Source organism: Prionailurus bengalensis, chromosome E2 (assembly GCF_016509475.1).
Source record: "Prionailurus bengalensis isolate Pbe53 chromosome E2, Fcat_Pben_1.1_paternal_pri, whole genome shotgun sequence".
Lineage (NCBI taxonomy): Eukaryota > Metazoa > Chordata > Mammalia > Carnivora > Felidae > Prionailurus > Prionailurus bengalensis.
In genome coordinates, this window is record NC_057352.1 from 12022797 (window position 1) to 12046332 (window position 23536).

Here is a 23536-nt window from a genome sequence, read left to right on the forward strand (position 1 = left end):
CACGCAAGAGCCCCACCCTCTGCGAACCCCATTGCACAGATGCGGAGATCAAGTTGCCCGGAGGAATAATGGCTGGGTCCCCGGTTTCCACCACTCCGTGCACCCCAGCCTGGCATCCTCCGGAGGGCTTCAGGGCTGGGGGGTCGGGGGGACAACAGTAATCGCCGCTCGCTCAAGCCACATATAGCCATCCTAAGAGTCCTGGGATTCCTGGGTTGTTTTTGTTTTTTTTTTTTTGACTGCACGCCCAGGGGGAGGGGGCTGTCTGAGTCACCTCTGTGTCCCCGGCAGAATAAGTGGAGGTCAATACTGGTGGGAAATGAACTCCCCGAGCCCCACTTAGCTGCTCAGTGCCGGTTGTTCCTGGCACAGGCTTATTACACCCTGCCCCACGACAGCTGCGGGGGCCCACACAGCTCTACCTGTGTCTCAGAGGGATGGCCAGGGGCCACTGGGAGAGCAGAGGTGACTGGGACAGGACCCTGTCTCCCCCCCCCCCCCCCCCCCGCCACCTCATTCCCCAGCCTGGGTTTGGGGGCTTTTCTAGCTGGGGGTGGGGGAGGGGAAAGAGGGATACAGACCTGCAGACCCTCCCCTGAATCACCGAAAAGCCCCTTGGGCCCAGGGCAAGGAAAGAGGAAGGAGGCTGAAAAAGGCCCCGGGTGTCATTGGTGTCAAGGTGGGGTTTTCCTGGTTCCTTAGTCCCCCAGCACCTGCCCAGGATCCTCAGGGCCCAGAGAACACAGCGGGCAGTGCTCCCTCCCAAGATCCTCAACAACCTCAAGAAGGTCAGGTTTGAGCTTCACGCCCCTCCCGTCCCCCCCCTCCCCCAGCCAAGGAGTCCAGGTTCCCAGTCCTGTTCTGGGGAGCATAGGGTTCTCACCAGTCTGGCTAATCCACCCGAAAGGCACCTGCAAGTCCTGGGGCCGCCCCCCCCCCCAAGTCCAACCTTCCCAGCCTCTAAGCCCAGAACCCAGCAACCGGCTCCCCCGGTTATACTGGCCTCAGGGGTCTCAGGCATCCGGTGCGTCATTGATGGATCCAAAGAGTCAAAACACAGCCCCTCCCCCATCCCGCCCCCGGGACCTAGCAGTCCCTGTCCCACCCCCCAGGGAGGGGGTCTGATGTATTACAAGACACCCCCGCTGTTTTCCTCCAAGGCGTTTATTAACTCCTGAGTGTCGCGGGGCAGGGTGGGGCAGGCCAGAGCCAAAAACAAGTCTCTGGGGGTGGGGTGTGGGGGGGGGGTTCCTCTCTGGGTCCCCACTACTGAGCTCCGCAGGGGCCTCTCCTTCCCCACGCAGCCCTGGAGACAGAAGTCCAGTGTGTGATTCCTGCTCCCTCCCAATCCCAGGGAAGTGGGAGGGAGCACTCGAGCTCCAGTGTCGTCCAGAAAAACGAGTCCAACCAGTCTGGAACCCTTGGCTGGGGCGGCTGTCTCTGTCTCTGTCTCTGTCTGTCTCAGGGTCACACGTAAATTGCCCGCCGGGAAATGAGGGAGCCGTCCAGCTGGGACTCCATGTCGTCCTCGAGAGACTTGGGTGGAGGCAACATGAGACCTTCCTCTGCCTTCTCCTCCTCTTCCTCCTCGTCCTCCTCATCCTTGCCATCTGGCTTCAGGGGACCAGGGGCGGCTGGTGTCCAGAAGACAGGGCCCCCGTTCCCAAACACCTGAGTTTTTGGATCGTAGGATCCTCCTCCATTGTCGCCTCCTCCTCCTCCTCCTCCTCCAGGGCTCTTCCTCCTCCTCCTCACCCTCAGCAAGATGAAGGCCAAGGACCCCCCAGCCAGAAGCAGCAGCACCAGCAGTGTCCCCCCCACGGCCCCCCACACCACTGGACCCACGTCTCGGGGCGAGGCCCGGGGTGTGTCTGAGGAGAGAGAAGCGGGGCGAGAGACAGAAAGGGAGACAAGAGGTCAAGAGGACACATCTGGGGGGCGGGGCACAGGACACGACAGGGACAGTGATGGGAAAATCCGGGATGTGATTCAGGGTGTGGGCAGAAGGTGGGGGAGACCGAGGGAAGGGAGACCGCGCTAAGCGGCGGGCACCTTGGACAAGTGGGGGCACCTTGGACAGAGTGGGCGTTGGCCAGATGTGGTTCCTTATACCTGCACAGGGTTTTTCAAAACTTAACACTTGCTGGGGGCGCCTGGGTGGCTCAGCTGGTTGAGTTTCCGACTCTTGATTTCGCCCAGGTGGTGATCTCACAGCTCGTGGGTTCGAGCCCCACGTCGGGGCTTGGGGTTCTGTCTCTGCCTCTCTGCCCCTTCAGCAACCCCCACCCTCTCAAAATAAATAAATAAACTGAAAAAAAAAATTAAACTCGCTAACATTTGAAAACCAGGCTATCTCGCCACAAATCCCGATTTCTTTTAGGGAAAAAGGAAATCAAACTGATGGTGACACCAATCTCTCATCTGCCCCTGGTGACGGGCAGTGGCTGAGTGAAGGCTGGCTGCTCGTATCGGAACAGGGTTCCGCATCTGGCCAGCCGGTCACTTGGGAGGACCCCGTAGGTGTCCGAGTTTGTGACCCGCTTGGGACAGGCCGTGGGGCCCTCACAAAGGCTCTGATGTTCGAGTCACAGAACCTTGGGTGGATCCAGCCATCAAGAGGCAGAGCTGGGTTTGGGCTCGAGACTGTCACAGATTCCAGAGCTCTCTGGGCTGGACAGAAGGGGACGAGAAGGGTGAGGGTTCTCCTGATAGTTCCCTCCCCTTGGAAGTGGCTGGGGGGCACCTGGTCCAGGCGACATGGCCTGCCTCCTGTCTGGCCATGTGTGGAAAATGGAGCCATGAAGCCCCCTGTCCCCATCAGTGGCCCAGCAGCTGGGAGGGGAGGGGTCTGAGGGAGGGGGAGAAGGAAGCCAGGGAGTGCTAAGGGTGGGGGCGGGAGAGATGAGGGAGGGGACCCTGGGCCCCACATCAGGGAGAGACATTGATGCAGCTGGAACCAGGAGCCATTTTCTACACACCCCTTGCCCCACCCCTGCATGCCAGGCCTGATGGGGAGAAACCAGGGGGAGGGGGATCCACTTACACCTGAGCCCCTCCTCCCCACACCCTGCACACAGGAGAGGCTGGGACCCACGCTCCTGAGGGCACCTGCTTCTCCAGGTGTTTCTTTTCAGAGTGGCATTTGCAAATAGAGCCACGACCCACAGGGCTGTCACCTCACTTTAGGGACTCGCAAGGACCGGTAATAATAATAATAAAAAGCAGACCAGAAAAAGTGTGTCCGCAGTGTGAAGGCCAAGCGGTATTTTGTGAACCGGTTTTTCTGGAATGTGTGTCTGTACCTGCGCAGCGGACGCTTATCAGTTAATGTCTGGGAACCTGCTTTAGCGCGCGCTGGAATGTTTATCTGTGCTCCTGGAGGTGGTATTTTGGAGAAGGCGGGCGTGTTCGTGAAGTCGGTGGGTCAAAAGTTCTCCAGTCGCCCTGAGGCGAGGTCTAGCCCGTGGCACGGCCTGTGGGCCCGCGGCTGCGCTAACGGGAAGCCCGCACCATGTGTCTGTGACCGTTTCTGTGTGTTTCAGGAGTCTTCGGGGGTGTCCGTCTTTTCGTGGTTGTGGATCCCTTGGACGACCCTCAGGCAGGGCTGCACCTGTGCTTTGCGGGGCTCTACCCCTTGGGGGTGCCTACTGACTGAGGGCAGACGCCCAAGAGGGTGTGTACCTGGGGCACGGGTTCAGGGGATGTATTTCCAGTTGGGCATCTTGCTGGCTGGCAGGTGGGGCTGACCCTCCCTCCCCGGGGTGTGCCTTCGACGGCAGGGACTGGCCTCTCTGTTCGCCACCGTGTTCCCGACATCAAGGAGGCGGCTTGGCAAAGAGGAGCCCTCGACAAATATTTGTCAGATGACGATGTGTTGAAAGCAACGGGGTTTCGGGGGACTGTCTGAGGGCGTGCACCTCTGAGAACGTCTTTGAGTTTCTCCCTTAGCATCTGTGTTTCCGCGTGTGGAAACTGTCGCCGTCCGCAGGGCTCTCCCCACTGCCGGCACGTCTGTGCGATCAGGTCTCCCTGCGGGGGTGTGCGTTTGTCGTGTGAGTGTCAGCCTTGCTGAGGGCAGGCCGCCTGTCTCTGTGGGTGCGTTGGCCGTGACCGTGACCCGGACCACGCGTGTCGTATCTCCAGGGCGAGGGAATTCCTGAGAGGGGTCTGTTTCTGTTTGTTTCTCTAGGTGTGTGTGTGTGTGTGTGTGTGTGTGTGTGTGTGTGTGTGTGTGTGTGTTGTAAGATTATGTCTCGGGGCGCCTGGGTGGCTCAGTCGGTTAAGTGGCCGACTTCGGCTCAGGTCACGATCTCACGGTCCGTGAGTTCGAGCCCCGCGTCGGACTCTGTGCTGACTGCTCAGAGCCTGGAGCCTGTTTCAGATTCTGTGTCTCCCTCTCTCTGACCCTCCCTCGTTCATGCTCTGTCTCTCTCCGTCTCAAAATAAATAAATGTTAAAAAAAATTAAAAAAAAAAAAAAGATTACGTCTTAGTAAGGGGATCTGTTTTTGTTTCTGGCCGTGGCGCCTGTCTGCCTGTCTCTAGGTGTGGGTGTGCCTGTCCTCACGCCTCTGTGCCTTTGTCTGCAGTCCTGTTTCTGAGGGGGGGGGCCTCTCCTCCTCCCCACTATGCCCAGTGTTGCGTGTTTGCACAGGTGTGTTGTGTAGAGTGTCGAGCTGGGAGGGTGTTTCCTAGAATGTTTTTTTTGTTTTTTCCTCCAGGTACACATGGCATCTCGGTGGCTCTGTTCGTTGTGCGGCCCTGTTCTCTTGGGGGGTGCGTCTGGGTGACGGTGAGTCTGAGAGTGTGGGTTGCGGTGGGTGAGTTTTCTGTTTCGGTTACGATGCCATCTCGGAGCACAGGGCCCGTCTCTGTAGACGTGGGCCCCGCAGGCTGCTGGCTCCGTTCTCAGCCCTGGGGTTCACATGTCTGGGTCTCGGGGCACACCGCCTTGTAACAGTTCCTGCCTCCCGCTAGGTGGGTGGCTCCGCAGCCGTGACCTCGACCCCGCCTCCGTCAGCCTGGGCCACAGGCCCGGCCTGGCTTCGTTCTTTTCCTCCCCTGTCTTGGGGCCCGTCCGGAGTTTGAATTCAGTATCGGGGAGCGGGGGGGACTCAGAGAACTTTTGACTCACAGACACATCAGCTGCCATTCCCAAAATACGCCCCCTAGAAACACAAATGTTCCAACACACACGAAAGCTGAGTTCCTGGGGCGCCTGGGTGGTTCAGGAGGTGGAGCGTCCGACTCTTGGTTTCAGCTTGGGTCATGATCTCCCGATTAGTGAGTTCGAGCCCCGCATCGGGCTCCTTGCGGTCAGCATAGAGCCTGCTTCAGATCCTCTGTCTCCCTCTCTCTCTGTCCCTCCCCCACTCGCTCGCTGGAGCGTGCTACCTCTCTTTCTCTTTCTCTCTCTCTCTCTCTCTCATAAGGGGCTCCTGGGTGGCTCAGACAGTTAGGCGTCCAACTTTGGCTCAGGTCATGATCTCACAGTCCGTGAGTTCGAGCCCCCTGTCAGGCTCTGTGCTGACAGCTCGGAGCCTGGAGCCTGCTTCGGATTCTGGGTCTCCCTCTCTCTGCTCCTCTCCCCGCTCATGCTCTGTCTCTCTCTTCCTCAAAAATAAACATTAAAAAAAATAATAAATGAATGAAAATTAAAAAAAAACCAAACTGATTTCCTAATGTTACTTGACCAGCACTCCCTGTAAGAAATCAGTGTTTGAGTGTGTTTCTGTTTGCCTAGCTGTCTGACATGCGTCGCTCCAACTGGAGCCCAGGGCAATATCCCCGGGTCTCTTCCTGAAGACCCTTTCCAAGCCTCTAGTCTCGAGCAAGCCCCTAGCAGAGAGGCCTCATCCTCCCGATTCTTCTGCCAGTGCCTACCCTATCGTCCTGATCCAGATCCAACCGGGGTGGGGGGGGGGGGGGGGCGAGACAGAAAAGCCACACTGCCCTCCATTCCCATCGGCGAGGCGGGTCTGGATCCCTCCCCAGGCCGGCGGCACAGCCTCCCCGCAACGCGGCCCCGGAACCCAGGAAGGAGGAGCACGTGGGGGGTTGACCCGATCTTCGCCCGCCACCTCCAAGACCCGCTCACCTCGGACGAGGACCACCTGCTCAGCACGACCCGTGCCCACGGCGTTGGTGACGGTGCAGATGAACGTGGTGTTGACGAGTTTGTCCACCGAGTGGATGATCAGCTGGGGGCCCTGGGCTACTGCGGAAGCTGGGAAGACGCCTGCGGTCCTGGAAGGCATGAGGGGTCACCGGAGGGGAACATCAGGGCCCATAGCGGGGCACAGGCCTGGTCCCCGATGACGCAGCCTTTAACACCCAAGCTCCAGGGATATAAAACTTAATATTTAAGACCCGACACTGCCAGCATTCTCCTGGAGGACTCATGGGTTCAGATCCCTGGTGCTGCTCCTGCAGACCCAGAGTCCAGGCCCCCAACCCCTCCTCCCTCAGACCAAGACTCCAGCCCTGCACCCCCTCCACCCTCAGACCTAGGAATCCAGCCCCCAGGCCCTCCTCCCTCAGACCCAGGAGTCTAGGCCCCCAGCCCCTCCTCCCTCAGACGCAGGAGTCCAGGCCCCCAGGCTCTCCTCCCTCAGACCCAGAGGTCGAATGCCTCAGCCCCTCCTCCCTCAGACCCAGGAGTCCTACCCCCAGCCCCTCCTCCCTCAGACCCAGGAGTCCTGCCCCCAGCCCCTCCTCCCTCAGACCCAGGAGTCCTGCCCCCAGCCCCTCCTCCCTCAGACCCAGGAGTCCAGCCCCCAGCCCCTCCTCCCTCAGACCCAGGAGTCCAGCCCCCAGCCCCTCCTCCCTCAGACCCAGGAGTCCTACCCCCAGCCCCCTCCTCCCTCAGACCCAGAGTCCAGGCTCCAGCCCCTCCTCCCTCAGACCCAGGAGTCCAGCCCCCAGCCCCTCCTCCCTCAGACCCAGGAGTCCTGCCCCCAGCCCCTCCTCCCTCAGACCCAGGAGTCCAGGCCCCCAGGCTCTCCTCCCTCAGACCCAGAGGTCGAATGCCTCAGCCCCTCCTCCCTCAGACCCAGGAGTCCAGCCCCCAGCTCCCTCCTCCCTCAGACATAAGGAGTCCAGCCCCCAGCCCCTCCTCCCTCAGACCCAGGAGTCCTGCCCCCAGCCCCCTCCTCCCTCAGACCCAGAGTCCAGGCTCCAGCCCCTCCTCCCTCAGACCCAGAGTCCAGGCCCCCAGCCCCTCCTCCCTCAGACCCAGGAGTCCAGCCCCCAGCCCCTCCTCCCTCAGACCCAGAGTCCAGGCTCCAGCCCCTCCTCCCTCAGACCCAGAGTCCAGGCTCCAGCCCCTCCTCCCTCAGACCCAGGAGTCCTGCCCCCAGCCCCTCCTCCCTCAGACCCAGGAGTCCTGCCCCCAGCCCCTCCTCCCTCAGACCCAGGAGTCCTGCCCCCAGCCCCTCCTCCCTCAGACCCAGGAGTCCAGCCCCCAGCCCCTCCTCCCTCAGACCCAGGAGTCCTGCCCCCAGCCCCCTCCTCCCTCAGACCCAGAGTCCAGGCTCCAGCCCCTCCTCCCTCAGACCCAGGAGTCCAGCCCCCAGCCCCTCCTCCCTCAGACCCAGGAGTCCTGCCCCCAGCCCCTCCTCCCTCAGACCCAGGAGTCCTGCCCCCAGCCCCTCCTCCCTCAGACCCAGGAGTCCAGCCCCCAGCCCCTCCTCCCTCAGACCCAGGAGTCCTGTCCCCAGCCCCCTCCTCCCTCAGACCCAGAGTCCAGGCTCCAGCCCCTCCTCCCTCAGACCCAGAGTCCAGGCCCCCAGCCCCTCCTCCCTCAGACCCAGGAGTCCAGCCCCCAGCCCCTCCTCCCTCAGACCCAGGAGTCCTGCCCCCAGCCCCCTCCTCCCTCAGACCCAGAGTCCAGGCTCCAGCCCCTCCTCCCTCAGACCCAGGAGTCCTGCCCCCAGCCCCTCCTCCCTCAGACCCAGGAGTCCTGCCCCCAGCCCCTCCTCCCTCAGACCCAGGAGTCCTGCCCCCAGCCCCTCCTCCCTCAGACCCAGGAGTCCAGCCCCCAGCCCCTCCTCCCTCAGACCCAGGAGTCCTGCCCCCAGCCCCCTCCTCCCTCAGACCCAGAGTCCAGGCTCCAGCCCCTCCTCCCTCAGACCCAGGAGTCCAGCCCCCAGCCCCTCCTCCCTCAGACCCAGAGTCCAGGCTCCAGCCCCTCCTCCCTCAGACCCAGAGTCCAGGCTCCAGCCCCTCCTCCCTCAGACCCAGGAGTCCAGCCCCCAGCCCCTCCTCCCTCAGACCCAGAGTCCAGGCCCCCAGCCCCTCCTCCCTCAGACCCAGGAGTCCAGGCCTCCAGCCCCTCCCCTCTCAGACCCAGGATCCAGGCCCCCAGCCCCTCCTCCCTCACACCCAGGAGTCTAGGCCTCCAGCCCCTCCTCCCTCAGACCCAGGGGTTCAGGCCCCCAGCCCCTCCCCTTTCAGACCCAGGGACCCAGTCCCCGCAGCCCACCCCCCCTCAGACACTGGAGTCCAGCCCCCAGCCCCCTCCTCCCTCAGACCCAGGGGTCCAGCCCCCAGCCCCTCCTCCCTCAGACCCAGGAGTCCTGCCCCCAGCCCCTCCTCCCTCAGACCCAGGAGTCCTGCCCCCAGCCCCTCCTCCCTCAGACCCAGGAGTCCAGCCCCCAGCCCCTCCTCCCTCAGACCCAGGAGTCCTGCCCCCAGCCCCTCCTCCCTCAGACCCAGAGTCCAGGCCCCCAGCCCCTCCTCCCTCAGACCCAGGAGTCCAGGCCTCCAGCCCCTCCCCTCTCAGACCCAGGATCCAGACCCCCAGCTCCTCCTCCCTCACACCCAGGAGTCTAGGCCTCCAGCCCCTCCTCCCTCAGACCCAGGGTTCAGGCCCCCAGCCCCTCCCCTTTCAGACCCAGGGACCCAGTCCCCGCAGCCCACCCCCCCTCAGACACTGGAGTCCAGCCCCCAGCCCCCTCCTCCCTCAGACCCAGGGGTCCAGACCCCAGCCCCCTCCTCCCTCAGACCCAGGGGCCCAGACCCCAGCCCCTTCCTCCCTCAGACCCACGGGCCCAGCCCCCAGCCCCCTCCTCCCTCAGACCCACGGGTCCAGCCCCCAGCCCCCTCCTCCCTCAGACCCACGGGCCCAGACCCACCCAGGACTCACGTGCTCCAGTCGTAGCCTGTGGGCTCTGGTTTGCTGCGGACATCACAGTTCAGGGTGGCCTCGCTGCGGCCGAGGTACCAGTTGTCATCATAGCCGGAAATGGAGACCTCAGGGGGGTCTGGAGGAAATGGGGGGGGGGGGGCTGGCTCAGAGACGGGCGGAGTCCCCAGAGAGCGGATAGGTGAGCAGATAGATGGGAATCCTAAAGAAATAAGGTGGGCTGGCAGGACGTGGACCCGTGGAAACTGGGGCAGGTCAGTTTGGGCTACGTCTGCTGAGGCCAGCGCACCTGCTGTCCTGGGATGCCACCTGGACCATTTCGAGGAAGGTATCGTTCAATGGCGGCAGCGTCTGAGGGTGCCACAGAGATCGTGTTATTGCTACCACGACGGGGCCCACAGGGGCCAACGTGAATCATACGGGGGGGCAGGAGCTGGTATGGCGACCCCAGCAGGGTCAGTTTAGATGGTGTGAATGGGGGTGGGGGGGCGTAGACAACGTTGGGTTGGTCGCTACAAACCCACAGTAGTCGATGCACACGGTAAAGCAAGTGTCAACCGGGGCCCCCGCGGGAGCCACAAAAGATGTCCTTGGGGGCCGGTGGGGGCTGGTAAACCGGCTTTTTGAAAAGGGGGTTGGGGCGCCTGGGTGGCTCAGTCGGTTAAGCGGCCGACTTCGGCTCAGGTCACGATCTCACGGTCTGTGCGTTCGAGCCCCGCGTCGGGCTCTGGGCTGACGGCTCAGAGCCCGGAGCCTGCTTCTGATTCTGTGTCTCCCTCTCTCTCTGCCCCTCCCCCGTTCATGCTCTGTCTCTCGCTGTCTCAAAAATAAATAAACGTTAAAAAAAAAATTTAAAAAAAAAAAAAGAAAAGGGGATGGAAAAAAAAAAAAAAAAGAACAGGCCTGATTTGCAGTGTTTGCCGATTTCCTTGGTGTAAGTAGCCCTCAGCGATCGACACCAAGCTGTCAGTGTGACCTCGCTGGATGTGGGACTGGGAAGAAATGTATAAAACCGGCCCCTGCAAACCTTGCTTTACCACCGATGGGGGAGGCAGGGAGAGAGCCTGGAGAAGGCAGTAAAGACAACGAGGAGGCAGGGTGTAGACGTTGCCCATGAGAGCCAGTATAGACAACCGGCGGGAAGGCAGTGCAGAATCTGGCCCCGGGGGGGCTAACGCAGCCAGCACTCGGCGGTAGTGTAGACAGTGCCCTAGAGAAGCCAGCGTAGACAACACGGGGGACGCGGTCACATCCTGAAACACTCACAGCGCACGGAGAGGGTAACGGGCAGCAAGATGGGCTCCTCCAAGCTCTCATGCTCCACTTTGCAGGTGACCTTGACACCATCCGCTCGACTCAGGGCACCAAGGTGAAGCGGCTGGTGACGGTGACTGTGCCGGGCACAGGTCCGGACACCTGGCTCTCTCTGATCTCCCCGTCCAGGGGCGAGAACCAGGAGATTCGGGCGGGTGGCCGGCCCCCCTCGGAGACACAGCGGGCCACGGGCACAGGTTCCAGGCTCAGGGTGACCTCCTGTGTTTCGGCGTGGTTCTGGGGCTGTGCTGGGGAGAGCAACAGAGGGATGACGTCACCACTCACCCGCAGTCACTCAACAAACACCTCAGCCGTTAAGCCCCAACTGCCTGGGCTCCAATCCCAGTTCTGTTCAGCAGCTGCACGGCTTTGGGCCAGTCATTTCCCAGCTCCGGATCTCAGTTTCCTCTTCTGTAAAGTCGGGATAATAAAAATTCCCACCCCAGGGGGCCTGGGTGGCTCAGTTGGTTGACTGTCCAATTCTGGACTTTGGTTCAGATCATGATCTCACAGTTTGTGGGATCGAGCCCCACACTGGGCTCTGGGCTGACAGTGCAGAACCTGCTTGGGATTCTCTCTCTCTCTCTCTCTCTCTCTCTCTCTCTCTCTCTACTCTACCCCCCCCCCCGCCCCTCTCCCGCTCTCTCTTTCTCTCAAAAATAAATACATAAACTTAAAATAAATGCCCAGGGCGCCTGGGTGGCTCGGTCAGTTAAGCGTCCAACTCTGGATTTCAGCTCAGGTCATGATCTCACGGTTCGTGAGTTCGAGCCCCACATCAGGCTCCATGCTGTCAGCACAGAGCCTGCTTGGGACTCTCTCCCTCTCACTCTGCCCCTCCCCTGTTCACTCTCTCTCTCAAAATAAACTTGGGGGTGCCTGGGTGGTTCAGTTGGTTAAGCGTCCGACTTTGGCTCAGGTCATGATCTCGCGGTTTGTGAGTTTGAGCCCCACGTTGGACTCTGTGCTGACAGCTCGGAGCCTGGAGCCTGCTTCCGATTCTGTGTCTCCCTCTCTCTGCCCCTCCTCTGCTCGTTCTCTCTCTCTCTCTCAAAGAATAAACATTAAAAACAACAACAAAGGGTGCCTGGGTGGCTTGGTGGGTTAAGCATCCGACTTCAGCTCAGGTCACGATCTCACGGTCCGTGAGTTCGAGCCCCGTGTCGGGCTCTGTGCTGACAGCTCAGAGCCTGGAGCCTGTTTCCGATTCTGTGTCTCCCTCTCTCTCTGACCCTCCCCTGTTCATGCTCTGTCTCTGTCTGTCTCAAAAATAAATAAGCATTAAACAAAAATTAAAAAAAAAATAAATATAAACAACAACAAAAACAACAAAATAAACTTCAAACAAAAATGAATTTAAAAATGCCCACCCCGTAGGAACGTTGTGCAGATTAAATAAATTTCTACGTATAGCACTTGCTGCATCGTGTGCCACGATAGAATTCTGTCTGGAAGAGGCTAAGTGGTTTTTTTTGTTTGTTTTTTTAAGCCAAAGCAGAATAATGTAGTTCAAAGGTCCAGCTCAAAAGATTTCTACTTCTTTCCTGAAATCACCAGCAAATTGCGGGCCAGAAGTGGGATAAAGGTTACGGAGATTCCCAAAGCGGGAGATTTTTTGCCCTTGTCACCTACCTTCCTGGAAAACATGGAAAGATACGGGGAGGGAAAACAATAAAACCGCCATGAGGAATAAGCAACCCGCGGCTATCACCAGACTGTCCCGGGTGGTGCCTCGGCTCTCCAGCTGGCTTGTGGAAATCTCTATCTGGGATTCTCCTGAGCTCATCCATGCGGTAGGGCTCTCCTCTCCTTTCCCCGGACTGCCAGAGCCTCCGAGGGGCCTCCTCACATCCTCCCCGGTCACCCTGCTATCTGTCCTCTGACCGTCCTGGGCACCTGCCCCACGCCGCCCTCAGACCCTGCTCCCACCCGCTGCGGGGTCTTCTCCTGCAGATCCCAGCCTCACTTCCTCAAGGGAACTTCCCTGACATCTGACTCTCCTTTGGGGGGGGGGGGGGACTCACGGCACCTGCTCCTCCACGAAAAGCAGAGGTCTGGCTGGTCTGTTCCGTGCACCTGAACCAGGAGGCACCTGGGGTGAGACAGGTGCTCTCCGCGTATATCTCTCGAACAGAACAAGTGACGGCATGGGAAGAGACCTTTGCCAGGGGTGGGGTGGTGAAAGTCTTGTGTTTTGAATTCTGCAAAACAACCAGGGTTTTCGGGCGCCTCTGAAATGAAAGCCTCTGCCCAGGGACGGTACAGCCAGGGTGGACTTCTCAAACCCTCTGGGGCCGAGAGAGCAAAAATGAGAGTCCCGAGCGAGGTGGCTTGCGGGACATTGCCCGGGGAAGGTGGGATCCCGGGCGGGTGCCCGAGATGGAACAAGAAAGAGCATCCTTCAAAAAAAAAAAAAAAAAAAAAAAAGAGCATCTTTCAAAAAAAAGCCCTTCCCAAAGTCTCCCCCATTTTCTTTTTTTTTTTAATTTTTTTTTTCAACGTTTATTTATTTTGGGGACAGAGAGAGACAGAGCATGAACGGGGGAAGGGCAGAGAGAGAGGGAGACACAGAATCGGAAACAGGCTCCAGGCTCTGAGCCGTCAGCCCAGAGCCCGATGCGGGGCTCGAACTCCCGGACCTCCCGGACCGCTAGATCGAGATCGTGACCTGGCTGAAGTCGTAGGCTTAACCGACTGCGCCACCCAGGTGCCCCACCCCCCATTTTCTTAAGTGGCTGTGTTGGTCACGCCCCTCCCCTGCCCTCCCGGGCTGGAGCTGGAGGCTTTATCCCACCCACTCCTCCCCCCCCCCCCCCCCCCCCCCCCCCCCCCCCCCCCCCCCGCTGCATCTGCTCCCAAGGAATCCTTCGCCCAGGAGGCCCATGCGATCTGGCTCTGCTGGTTTTCCTGCTTCGGTGAGGGGTCACGCAAGCCCTGGCCACCAGCCTCCTTTCTGTTCCTGGTACGCGCCAAGTGCACTCCTGCGTCCCAGCTTTTTGGTACACGGTTCCCTCTTGCGGGTGCATCTATTCCCCTGCTCGAGGGCACACGTCCCCGCGTGACTCCTTATGCTTCAGGACCTAAGAGGCTTTCTTTCCCTGCCCATTCTGTCTAAAAGGGACCACCGGGGTCGCTTACTCAGAGTGAGTAGCGCATCATCCTGGTGTGTCCCCTTTGTTGGCTAATTGGCTCATTCCCCGGCATTACCTGTTTCCTGAATCTGATCTCTTCTTGCTGCCCCAACTGCCTCCGCCTTGCTGCCATTACCTCCTGCCGGGACTCACGCGCTCGCCTGCTCCCCTGTGGCCCCTGAGCTGCCACCCTTGCCCCCGACCTGCAGCTAGAGGAGCCTGTGAAAACTGAAGCCAGATCACACCTATCCCCTGCTCAGAACCTCCCACAGTCCTGGTTCTCTCAGGGCAAAAATCAAAGTCCCATGTGGTTCATGGGGCTGTCCCGTGGCTTCCGCTATCTTCTTGACCTTGTCCCCTCCTCCTTTCCCTTCAGCGGCAAGCCTCCGGTTACACTCACTTCCTTGCTCTACGGCAAATGTTCCAGGTGGGCCCTGCCTCAGGACCTTTGCACCTGCCATTCTCTCTGTCTGAAATGCTGTTCCCTTAGAGAACCTACGGGGCTCCCTTGCCTCCTTCGAGTTTTTCCTCGGATTTCACCCGGACGCTACAGCCAAAATTATAATCTGCCCCCCACCAGCTTCCATGGCACCTAGAACCACCCGACTCACTCCTGTTTTTCTTACTAACGTTAGTTACTGTCTGACCCTCCCTTATTGAAGTAGAAGCCCCAGGAGGGCAGGGAGCTGTCTTACTGCTTTGTTGCTAGAGCCCCAAACAGGGCCCAGCACATAGTAGGTGCTCAGTACGTCTTTGGCGAACGCCTTGTGCCTGCTGTAACCTCAACCCACAGAACACAGTCTGGCAACGGCAGGCGCTTGATGGATATCTGCCGACTGACCGAAGACCACGGAGAAAGCCGATTATTACCGCCGGAGCAGAGGGAGAGACAGATCTGCGAGAGGGCTCTGCCGCCCGACCCTGCTCACCTATGGCCCGGAGCCAGGTCGTCCCCCGGCTGGTGCCACTGGGGAACGTGGCAAATTCGCAGGTATAGTTGCCCTCATCCTCCACCGTCAGTCCCCGGAGGGCCAGCGTGGCATCCCGCAGCTCCGTCTCTGTGCCCTGCCTGGTCCCGCTGCTCTGCCCGGCGGTGACGAAGGACAGCCGCTCTTCGCCGGGCTTTGGGCTGCGGAAGCTGGGCCCGTACGAAGGGTGGAAGGCGGCCACGCTCCTGCTGGTGCCGGTTGCGTCCACGTGCAGCCACGTCACCTGCGAGACTCTGACGTCCGGTCCCGACGGCAGCAGGTGACACGGTAGCTGCACGGTGCCCCCCAGGTTGCCCCGCACCTCGGGCGGCACTCGAACTTGCACATCCTGGGCTCCTGGGGAGAAAAGAGAGAGGGAGAGAGAGAGAGGTGGGTGGGGGAAGGAGCCAGATACCTCCAGGCCAGGCAGGGCCGTCGCTGAGGGGCCCCACTGGGAAATGCAAGCCCCAGATGCGACGCAGGAGGCCTTTGCGAGGTCCCGATTCCCGATTCTTCCAGAGAGCACGTTTCACAGAAACACGGGGGACATAGGAATCTCGACTAGCTTACGTGCTAGTGTGGAATTACTGTTAATATCCTTTTAAAAACCGTTTGTTTATTTTAATATTTATTTCTTTTTGAGACAGGGAGAGACAGCATGAATGAGGGAGGGTCAGAGAGAGAGGAGACTCCGAATCGGAAGCAGGCTCCAGGCTCCGAGCTGTCAGCACAGAGCCCGACGCGGGGCTTGAACTCACGGACCGCGAGATCATGACCTGAGCCGAAGTCGGATGCTTAACCGACCGAGCCACCCAGGTGCCCTGTCTCACAACATAATATCTTAAATATTTAAAATGTGAGGACAGGGGCACTTGGGTGGCTCGGTCGGTTAAGCGTCAACTTCGGCTCAGGGCATGATCTCCGGGTCCGTGAGTTGGAGCCCCGCGTCGGGCTCTGTGCTGACAGCTCGGAGCCTGGAGCCTGCTTCCGATTCGGAGTCTCCCTCTCTCTGCCCCTCCCCTGCTTGCACTCTGTCTCTCTCTCAGTTATAGTTTCACCTTTCTAGAAAACCTACAGCCCTCTTAGCCACTTTTTTGTTTGTTTGTTTTGAGAGAGAGAGAAAGCACAAGTGGGGGAGGGGCAGAGAGAGAGGAGAGATCCAGAATCCCAATCAGGCTCCGCATGGGCAGCACGGAGCCCAACGCGCGGGGTGGGGGGTGGGGGGGGGGAGGGGGGGGAGGGGGGGGGCTCCAACCCATGAACCTGAGCCAAAGTCGGACGCCCAACCCACTGAAACACCTAGGTGCCCCACTTTTTTTTTTTTTGAAACCGCTTTATTGAGATATAATTCCCACCCATTGAAAGCAGGTGAGTATATATTGTATATTCATTCACAAGACTTGTTACATATAGTGTCTGTCACTGCAATCAATTTTAGGGAATTTTTAGAATTCCCCAAAGAAACTCGGTACCCACCGGCAGTCGCTCCCCGTGCCCCCAGCCCCTGGAAACCCCTCACTCACTTCCTTGGCCTCCACACATCTGCCCTTTGAGACATTTCGTATAAATGGAATCATACGCTAGGTGGCGCTGTGACTGGCTCCCTTCACCTGGCATCCTGTGTTCAAGTTTCGTCCACGCAGCGCCTGTCGGGCGCTTGGTTCCTTTTCGCGGCTGAATAATATGCCATTGTGTGGGTGCATTCTGTGTCATTTAGCGGCTCATCAGTTGATCGACACTCGGGTCGTCTCCACTTTGTGTTGATTGTGAACGGAACGGGATATGAGCAAACAGGTTTTCGCGTGAACGTCTCTTTTCCCTTCTCCTCGTTTGTTTTCTCGCGTTTAATAAAAAACACGGAATAAAGAAGGATGTTGCTCTGTGGTGCGAGGCAATACAGCACGGCGACCGCGGGCGCAGGCCGCCTGGGTTCGCATCCTGGTGCTGCCACGTGCTGGCTGTGTGACTTTGGGCAAGTCGTTGAACTTCTCTGGGCCTTGGTTTCCTCGGTTGTAAAATGAGAATAAACAGAGGGCTCCGCCCCCTATAGGGGCTGTTATAAAGATTAAAGAATATTTGTGGAGCACTCAGCACAGGGCCACAGGAAACAGGAGATCAGTGCTTGTTAAATAAACACAGCCAGGTAAGTATAATTACAAGTGGCCCTTGATACTCAGCCTTGAGGCAAGGCCGAGGGCACATGCCCTTGCTCAAGGGGCAAAGGCTGTCCAGCTGTCTTTGACCGAGATGGGGGTGGGGAGCACTGGCCTCATACAGAAACCCAGGGCACACTAATAGGAGACCCTAATGAGGGGGTCCCCGCAGAAGGCAGTCGCATCAGCGGGGCCGGTCCCAGAGACTTTTGGAAAGAAGCCCCCAGCCAAGACCACTGTGTAACAGATCTATCGCCTCGGGGCACCTGAGTGGCACCATTGGTTAAGTGTCCGACTTTGGCTCAGGTCATGATCTCACGGTTTGTGAGTTCGAGCCCCACAAGACTCTCTCTGTGCCCTTCCCCCACTTGCTTGCGTGCACGTGTGCTCTCTCTCTCTCTCTCTCTCAGAATAAATAAATAAACTTAAAAAGATACGTAAGGGGCACTTGAGTGGCTCAGTTGGTTAAGTGTCCAACTTCGGCTCACGTCATGATCTCACGTTCATGGGTTTGAGCCCCGCATTGGGCTCTGTGCTGACAGCTCAGAGTCTGGAGCCTGCTTTGGAGTCTTGTGTCTCCCTCTCTCTCTGCCCCTCCCCCGTCCACACTCTCTCTTTCTCTCAAAAAGAAATAAACATGAAAAAAAGTTTTTGAAAAATACTTTCAAAAAAAAAAAAAAAAAGATCTGTAATCTCATGGAATCCCCACGCATGTCCCCAAAATAACCCAAGAGTGACATGTTGGGAAGGGGGCCTCCTCCCCTTCAGACAGGCCACACTATAGAATGTCAAGAGTGTGGGACCCCTGAGCAGGGTGCCATGGGTGGTGTCATGCTGGTTCAGTCCCTTTCGGGGGGGGGGGGGTGGTGACCTTAGTTCTGAGCCTAAATCCCTCCATCTGCAAAATGGGGATGTTCAAGCAGGGTCCCTCGTGACGATTCCATGAGACGACTTCCTGCCACGAGGCCTTTGAGGGGCCCCGCAGGGGTGAGTCAAACAGAGGCCAGAGGCCGTTAGCTGCCAGCCCGCGGCAGGCCAAATCCGGCTTCGCGTGTATTCACTCTTGGCCCACACAGCATTGTTTCCAACACGAACCAGCACTCACCCATCTACTGACCCACAGAAGGGTCTGGAGATTAAAGCTCAAAATCCAGACCAAAATCAGGATATGGGGTCCCTGGGGGTCACCAACTGGGTGGAGCTGAGGAAAGGCTGTCCCTTCCCTCCGGTGCCAGGATCCTTCACCCACTCGGCCTCCAAAGGCACGGAATGTGGGACAAGGGTCCCCCAAGGGCCTGCCCCTTTCCAGCTGGGTGGGGAGGGACGGGCCCTCTGTCAGGAAAAATCACCCGGCCCTTGTGGGCTCTGGAGAGAGCAAAGTAGGGTCGGGCCAGGAACGTAGGTTTTCCCCTCTGAGGCAAGTGGGAGCTACGGAGGGTTCCGCAGCTGGAGAATGACTAGGCTTGAACCCAGGGAACCCGAGGGGCAGGTGGAGCCGGGCAGAAATGCCTCAGACAGCAAGAAGTCCTGCAGAGGGGTCACTAGAAGACCCAGAGGTTACGATGGAGGACTGGGTGCAGGGCTGGAGGCTGGCTCCTGGAGGGGGACTTAGAACTTAAAGGGATTGCGTGGTGGGGGAGGGAGGGATTGGAATCTGCTCCCATCCCAGGCAAGTTCGTGGGACGGTGACTCAGCAAACAGGTCCTGGGTGCTACAGGGTTGGCCCCTGGGGATGGGATGTCTGTCTCTCGTTCCCTGCTGTATCCCTGGAGCTGACACCAAGGCATGGCATGCAGTAAGCACTCAATAAATACAACCAAATGAGTATCTGGCTCTGTGTGGGGTGCAGGTGCCTCAGAAGAGACAGGGACATGTGTATCAGGTGAGGGTAGACAATGGGGCGGGAGACCCCTGTTGCCCCAAGAGTCATTGTCAAGGTGGCCGGGAAGACTGAAGGGGGTGAGGTGTGCCCGTAAGAACCCAGAGCCAGAGGCCTGACCCGCCTGAGGGAGGCCCGGAGGGCTTCCTGAAGGAGAAGGCATTCCTTTTCAACGTTTATTTATTTTTTGGGACAGAGAGAGACAGAGCATGAACGGGGGAGGGGCAGAGAGAGAGGGAGACACAGAATCGGAAACAGGCTCCAGGCTCGGAGCCATCAGCCCAGAGCCCGACGCGGGGCTCGAACTCACGGACCGCGAGATCGTGACCTGGCTGACTGCGCCACCCAGGCGCCCCAAGGCATTCCTTTTTCAAGGGAAGCAGAGCTCAAGCTCGAGGAGCCCCACCCCTACCTCTGGGTCCCTGGGACCCTTTGGTGAGCCAGATTTCACATGCTGGGGAGGTCCTTGTGGCCGCGTGACAACTGGATCTTCTGAGGGAGGGCTACCCTCCTGTATCTAGGGGGGGTGTCTCAGCATTGTCCGCTTCAGAGGTTTAAAAAAGACCCCACTCTTGGCTTCTTGTGGGGCAGGCTCCCCAGGCAGGGTTTTCATCCCCAACACTCTGCCCCAGAGGGCCATACGCGCCTCCCCCTGCTCCCCCACTTCCTCTGCAGAGCACTGCTCCCCCTCTTCCAGCCTGGACGTTCGTGACTTCCATGCCCAGTTAGGCCCACAAGCGTATGCCCTCAGTATCTGCGACAGCGGTCGGCTCCTGGTGGACACTCAATATTCTCTGAATGAATGAGGTTCTAAAATCCCATGGCCTGAAGTTCCCCATTCTGTTTTTTTTTTTTTTAATGTTTATTTATTTTGAGAGAGAGAGAGAGAGAGAGAGATGGAGAATCCCAAGCAGGCTCCGCGCTGTCAGCACAGAGCCCGGCACGGGGCTCGAACTCACGAACCTCGAGATCACGACCTGAGCCGAGACCACCAGTCGGACGTTTAACCGACGGAGCCACCCAGGGGCCTCTGGAAGTTCCCCCAATCTGTTTCTAATTCTGAATGGATGAACAGGATGGTTCAGCCCCTGTGGGGTTAGGGGTGTTTCCACCTAAACGTCGCCCCTCGTCCTCTACCCCCGCACGCGGTCCATCAGGAAGCCCTGTCGGCTCCATCTACAAAATATACCCACCAACAGACCACATCTGAGCTCCTAATTCACTGGTACCTGCCCGCACGGAGGACTGCAGTTGCCCTCACGGTCTGTTCCCAAACACAGCCAATAGGTCCCTCCTCCCGGCTCAGAGCCCTCCGGCGGCCCTCCTCACTCAGAAAAGAAACTCTCAAGGCCCCGCACGATCTGCACTGATCCTCTTTCCAGCCTCATCCCCCACCCTCTCCCCTTGGCTCACCCTGCTCTGACCACACTGGCTTCCCCACTGTTCCCCCAGACGACCTCAGGGCCTTTGTACTTGTTCCCGCATCCTGAAATGCTTCTTCCCCACATGTCCCCATGGCTCCCTCCCTCGTTTCGTTCAGGTCTTTGCTCAGCTAGGCAAAGACCCCCTGAGCGCCGTAACGGTAATAAAAACTGCCTCGACCCCGCTTCATTTCCCTCAAAGCACCTGATGTATCTCCCCCACTAGAACATCGGTGCCCAGGGGGAGGGGTCTTTGCTGACTAATGTATCTCCAGAGCCTACAATGGTGCCTGGCACACTGTAGGAGCTCCAGAAACATGATGGATGAACGAATGAGGTGAAGCTGGGGAATCGGCTGTGCACTAGATACACGGGCAGAGGCTCCATTAAGAGTTTGCGCTTTGGGGGCCCCTGGGTGGCTCGGTCGGCTAAATATCTGACTCTTGGTTTCCGCTCCGGTCATAATCCCATGGTTTGTGGGTTCGAGCCCCGCATCGCGCTCCACACAGAGCCTGCTTGGGATTCTCTATCTCTGTCTCTGCCCCTTCCCGGCTTGTTCTCTCTCTCTGTCTCTCTCTCTCAAAAATAAACATTAAAAAAGATGTTTGGTGGGAATGCAAACTGGTGCGGCCACTCTGGAAAGCAGTATGGAGGTCCCTCAAAAAAGTAAAAATAGAACTACCCTAGGACCCAGCAATTGCACGACTAGGCATTTATCCACGGGATACAGGTGTGCTGTTTTGAAGGGACACATGCACCCCCATGTTTATGGCAGCACTATCGACAAGAGCCAAAGGATGGAAAGAGCCCAAATGCCCATCGATGGATGAACGGATAAAGAAGATGTGGTCTATAGATACAAGGGAGTATTACTCGGCAATCAAAAAGAATGAAATCTTGCCATTTGCAACTACGTGGATGGAACTGGAGGGTATTATGCCAAGTGAAATTAGTCAGTCAGAGAAAGACACAAATCATAGGACGTCACTCCTATGAGGACTTGAAGAGACAAAACAGATGAGCATAAGGGAAGGGAAACAAAAATAATATAAAAAACAGGGAGGGGACAAAACATACGAGGCTTAAATATGGAGAACAAAGGGAGGGCTCCGGGAGGGGTTGTGGGAGGGGGGATGGGCTAAATGGGGGAGGGGCACTAAGGCATCTACTCCTGAAAGCACTGTCGCACTCTATGCTAATGAACCTGGACGTAAATTTTAACAAAGTTAATTAAATTTAAAAAGAAAAGAAAAAAAAAAGTTTGGGCTTTTGCCTGAGGGTGCTGGGAAGCCAGGGAGAGTTGTACCCAGGGGGAGGAACAGGGTTAGGTTTGTGCCTTCTGGAAGAACCCTCGGAATGGGATGGGGCAGGGACGCGGGGGGGGGGGGGGGGGGGGGGGGGGGGGGGGGGGGGGGGGGGGGGGGGGGGGGGGGGGGGGGGGGGCTGTGAGGAAGAAGGATCAACCGGACGTGGCGGCAAGTTCAGCAGGGAATGGCTGGGACGTGAGGCCCACAGGCTCTGAGAGTCAGGGGCACAGGGGTGGGCTGGTGCCCAGACACTCTGTGTCTTAGATGGAGCCTGGGGAACCGAAGCCAGGAGGACGGCTGGCCTGAAATTAGGACCCTGGTGCCCAGCGCGCTGTTGGGAGCGTGCCTGTGCCCTGACCTTGGCTGGGACGTGGCTGGTACCACGATGGGGGAGAGTCTGGCCATGGGAACACGGGCCTCCCTCGGCTTCCCTCAGCAAGGCAGACTGGTGACAGCTTCATGAGGCATCAGCTGGGTCCCCAGACACGCTTCCTGTCCCTATGGCCTGGGCCTGCAGGCTTTCTGGTGGCGGAGTGGGGGCTGCCCGGGGCATCGCATGAGCCCAGGAGAAAACTGAGAAAGACAGAGACACATAGCCTGAGACCCTGAGATCCGGGGTTGGAAGATCCAGGCAGAGAGGAGGGTGCCATGGTGACTTCGAGTAGGGGGCTGGGGGCCCTGACTCCCGGGCTCCTGCCTGGCTGGCTCCTGAGACCCATAAACACTGTGACCTGCCCTGTCGGGTGCGGCAGGACTCGAGCAGGCCCTTGAAGGCCGGCGTGCTAGGAGTGCTGGCCTCGGCTGCTGCCTCAGCCACCTTGCTAATTAATTAATTGCATTAATCACAGTGCCCACCCCCGCAGCGGACATCCGGGAGCCGGTCTGGGGTGGGGAGAGGCGAGCCGCAGCAGCGGTGGCCTGGAGATGGGGCTCTCTGTGCCTGGCTTTCTGCACCTGCCTCCCTGTCTCCCCCAACCATCTCTCAGAGGGTGGTTATTACTCCCTCCCCAGGCTGAGACCTCCCTGCCTTTCTGCAGCAGCCACACACACCCCCCCACCCCGGAAGGACCCAGGACCCCCACTGTGGGGTCTGATGTTTCTGGTGCTGGATCTCTAGGACTGCCCTCCCTGGCCGAGCCCCTCAGACAGAAGCTCTGACCGCTCTGCCCAGTCCACATTTACCCCAAAATGTTTCCATCCCCGAGACTCTGCCCAACCCCCCCCCCCCCCCGCCCCCGCAGGCCTTGATCTCTCTCTGCATCTGGTTCCTGGGCCCTGAGTCTGTCCCTACATGTCTTCAACTCCCCGGCTCTCTGGTTTCTGCCTTTGTCTCTCTCAGACTTTCTGCTTTCTGTGTCTGTCATATTCTCTCTCTAACAGCTTTATTTTTTTTTTAAGTTGATTTATTTATTTTGAAAGAGAGAGAGAGAGAGAGAGAGAGAGAGAGAGAGAGAATCCCAAGCAGGCTCCTTGCTGTCAGCACAAAGCCTAATGCGGGGATTGATCCCACGAACTGTGAGATCACGACCTGAGCTGAAATCAAGAGTTGGATGCGTAACCGAGTGAGCCACCCAGGTGCCCCTCTAACGGCTTTATTGAGATATAATTCCCATACCATCCAATCCGCCCATTCAAAGCGCACAGTTCAGTGGCGTTAGTATATTCCCAGATCTGTGCCTCCCTCATGGCAGTCCATCCCGGAACATTTTCACTGGCCCAAGAAGACGGCCCACATCCTTAGCTGTTCTCATATTCTCTTTCCTCTATGTCTGACACCTGAGAGGCCCGTCTTTCTGGGCGTGGGTCTCCTAGTCTCTGGAATTCGGCTCCCTGCTTTATCTCCTGGGGTCTCTAAACTCTCGGGGTTTCTGGTGTCTGTCTCTCACGGTCTATGTCTCTGGTGTCTATCTCTCACGGGCTGTATGTCTCTGACCCTGGGACCTCCCTGCCTCCTGGGTCTCCCCATCTCTGCCTGCCTCTCCGCATCTCTGATACCCTTTGTCTATGCCTGGGCCATCTCCCTGGGTCTCTCTTCTCCTCCCCCTCCTCCTCCATTTCTCAGCATGGTTGGGACATTAAAAATGTAACAGTGTCCCTGGCGGGGCGGGGGAGCTGGCCGGTGTGCCTTAACTCCCTGTCCTTTCTGTGTCCACCACTCCCTGCGCCCCCCCACATACTGCTGGTCTTCTTGAGACTGGCCTGTGCCCTGACCTCCCTGG

General features: G+C 58.5%; 1 protein-coding gene across 1 annotated transcript in view; it reads right to left on the reverse strand.

Moving 5' to 3' along the window:
• The window catches only part of NECTIN2 (nectin cell adhesion molecule 2), a 31343-nt gene that overhangs the window by 4693 nt on the left and 3114 nt on the right, over positions 1-23536 (reverse strand). The window contains 5 exon segments of the mRNA XM_043598644.1: positions 6097-6245; positions 9145-9262; positions 10411-10503; positions 10506-10706; positions 14519-14914. Of these exon segments, the coding sequence (XP_043454579.1) occupies positions 6097-6245; positions 9145-9262; positions 10411-10503; positions 10506-10706; positions 14519-14914 (957 nt within the window).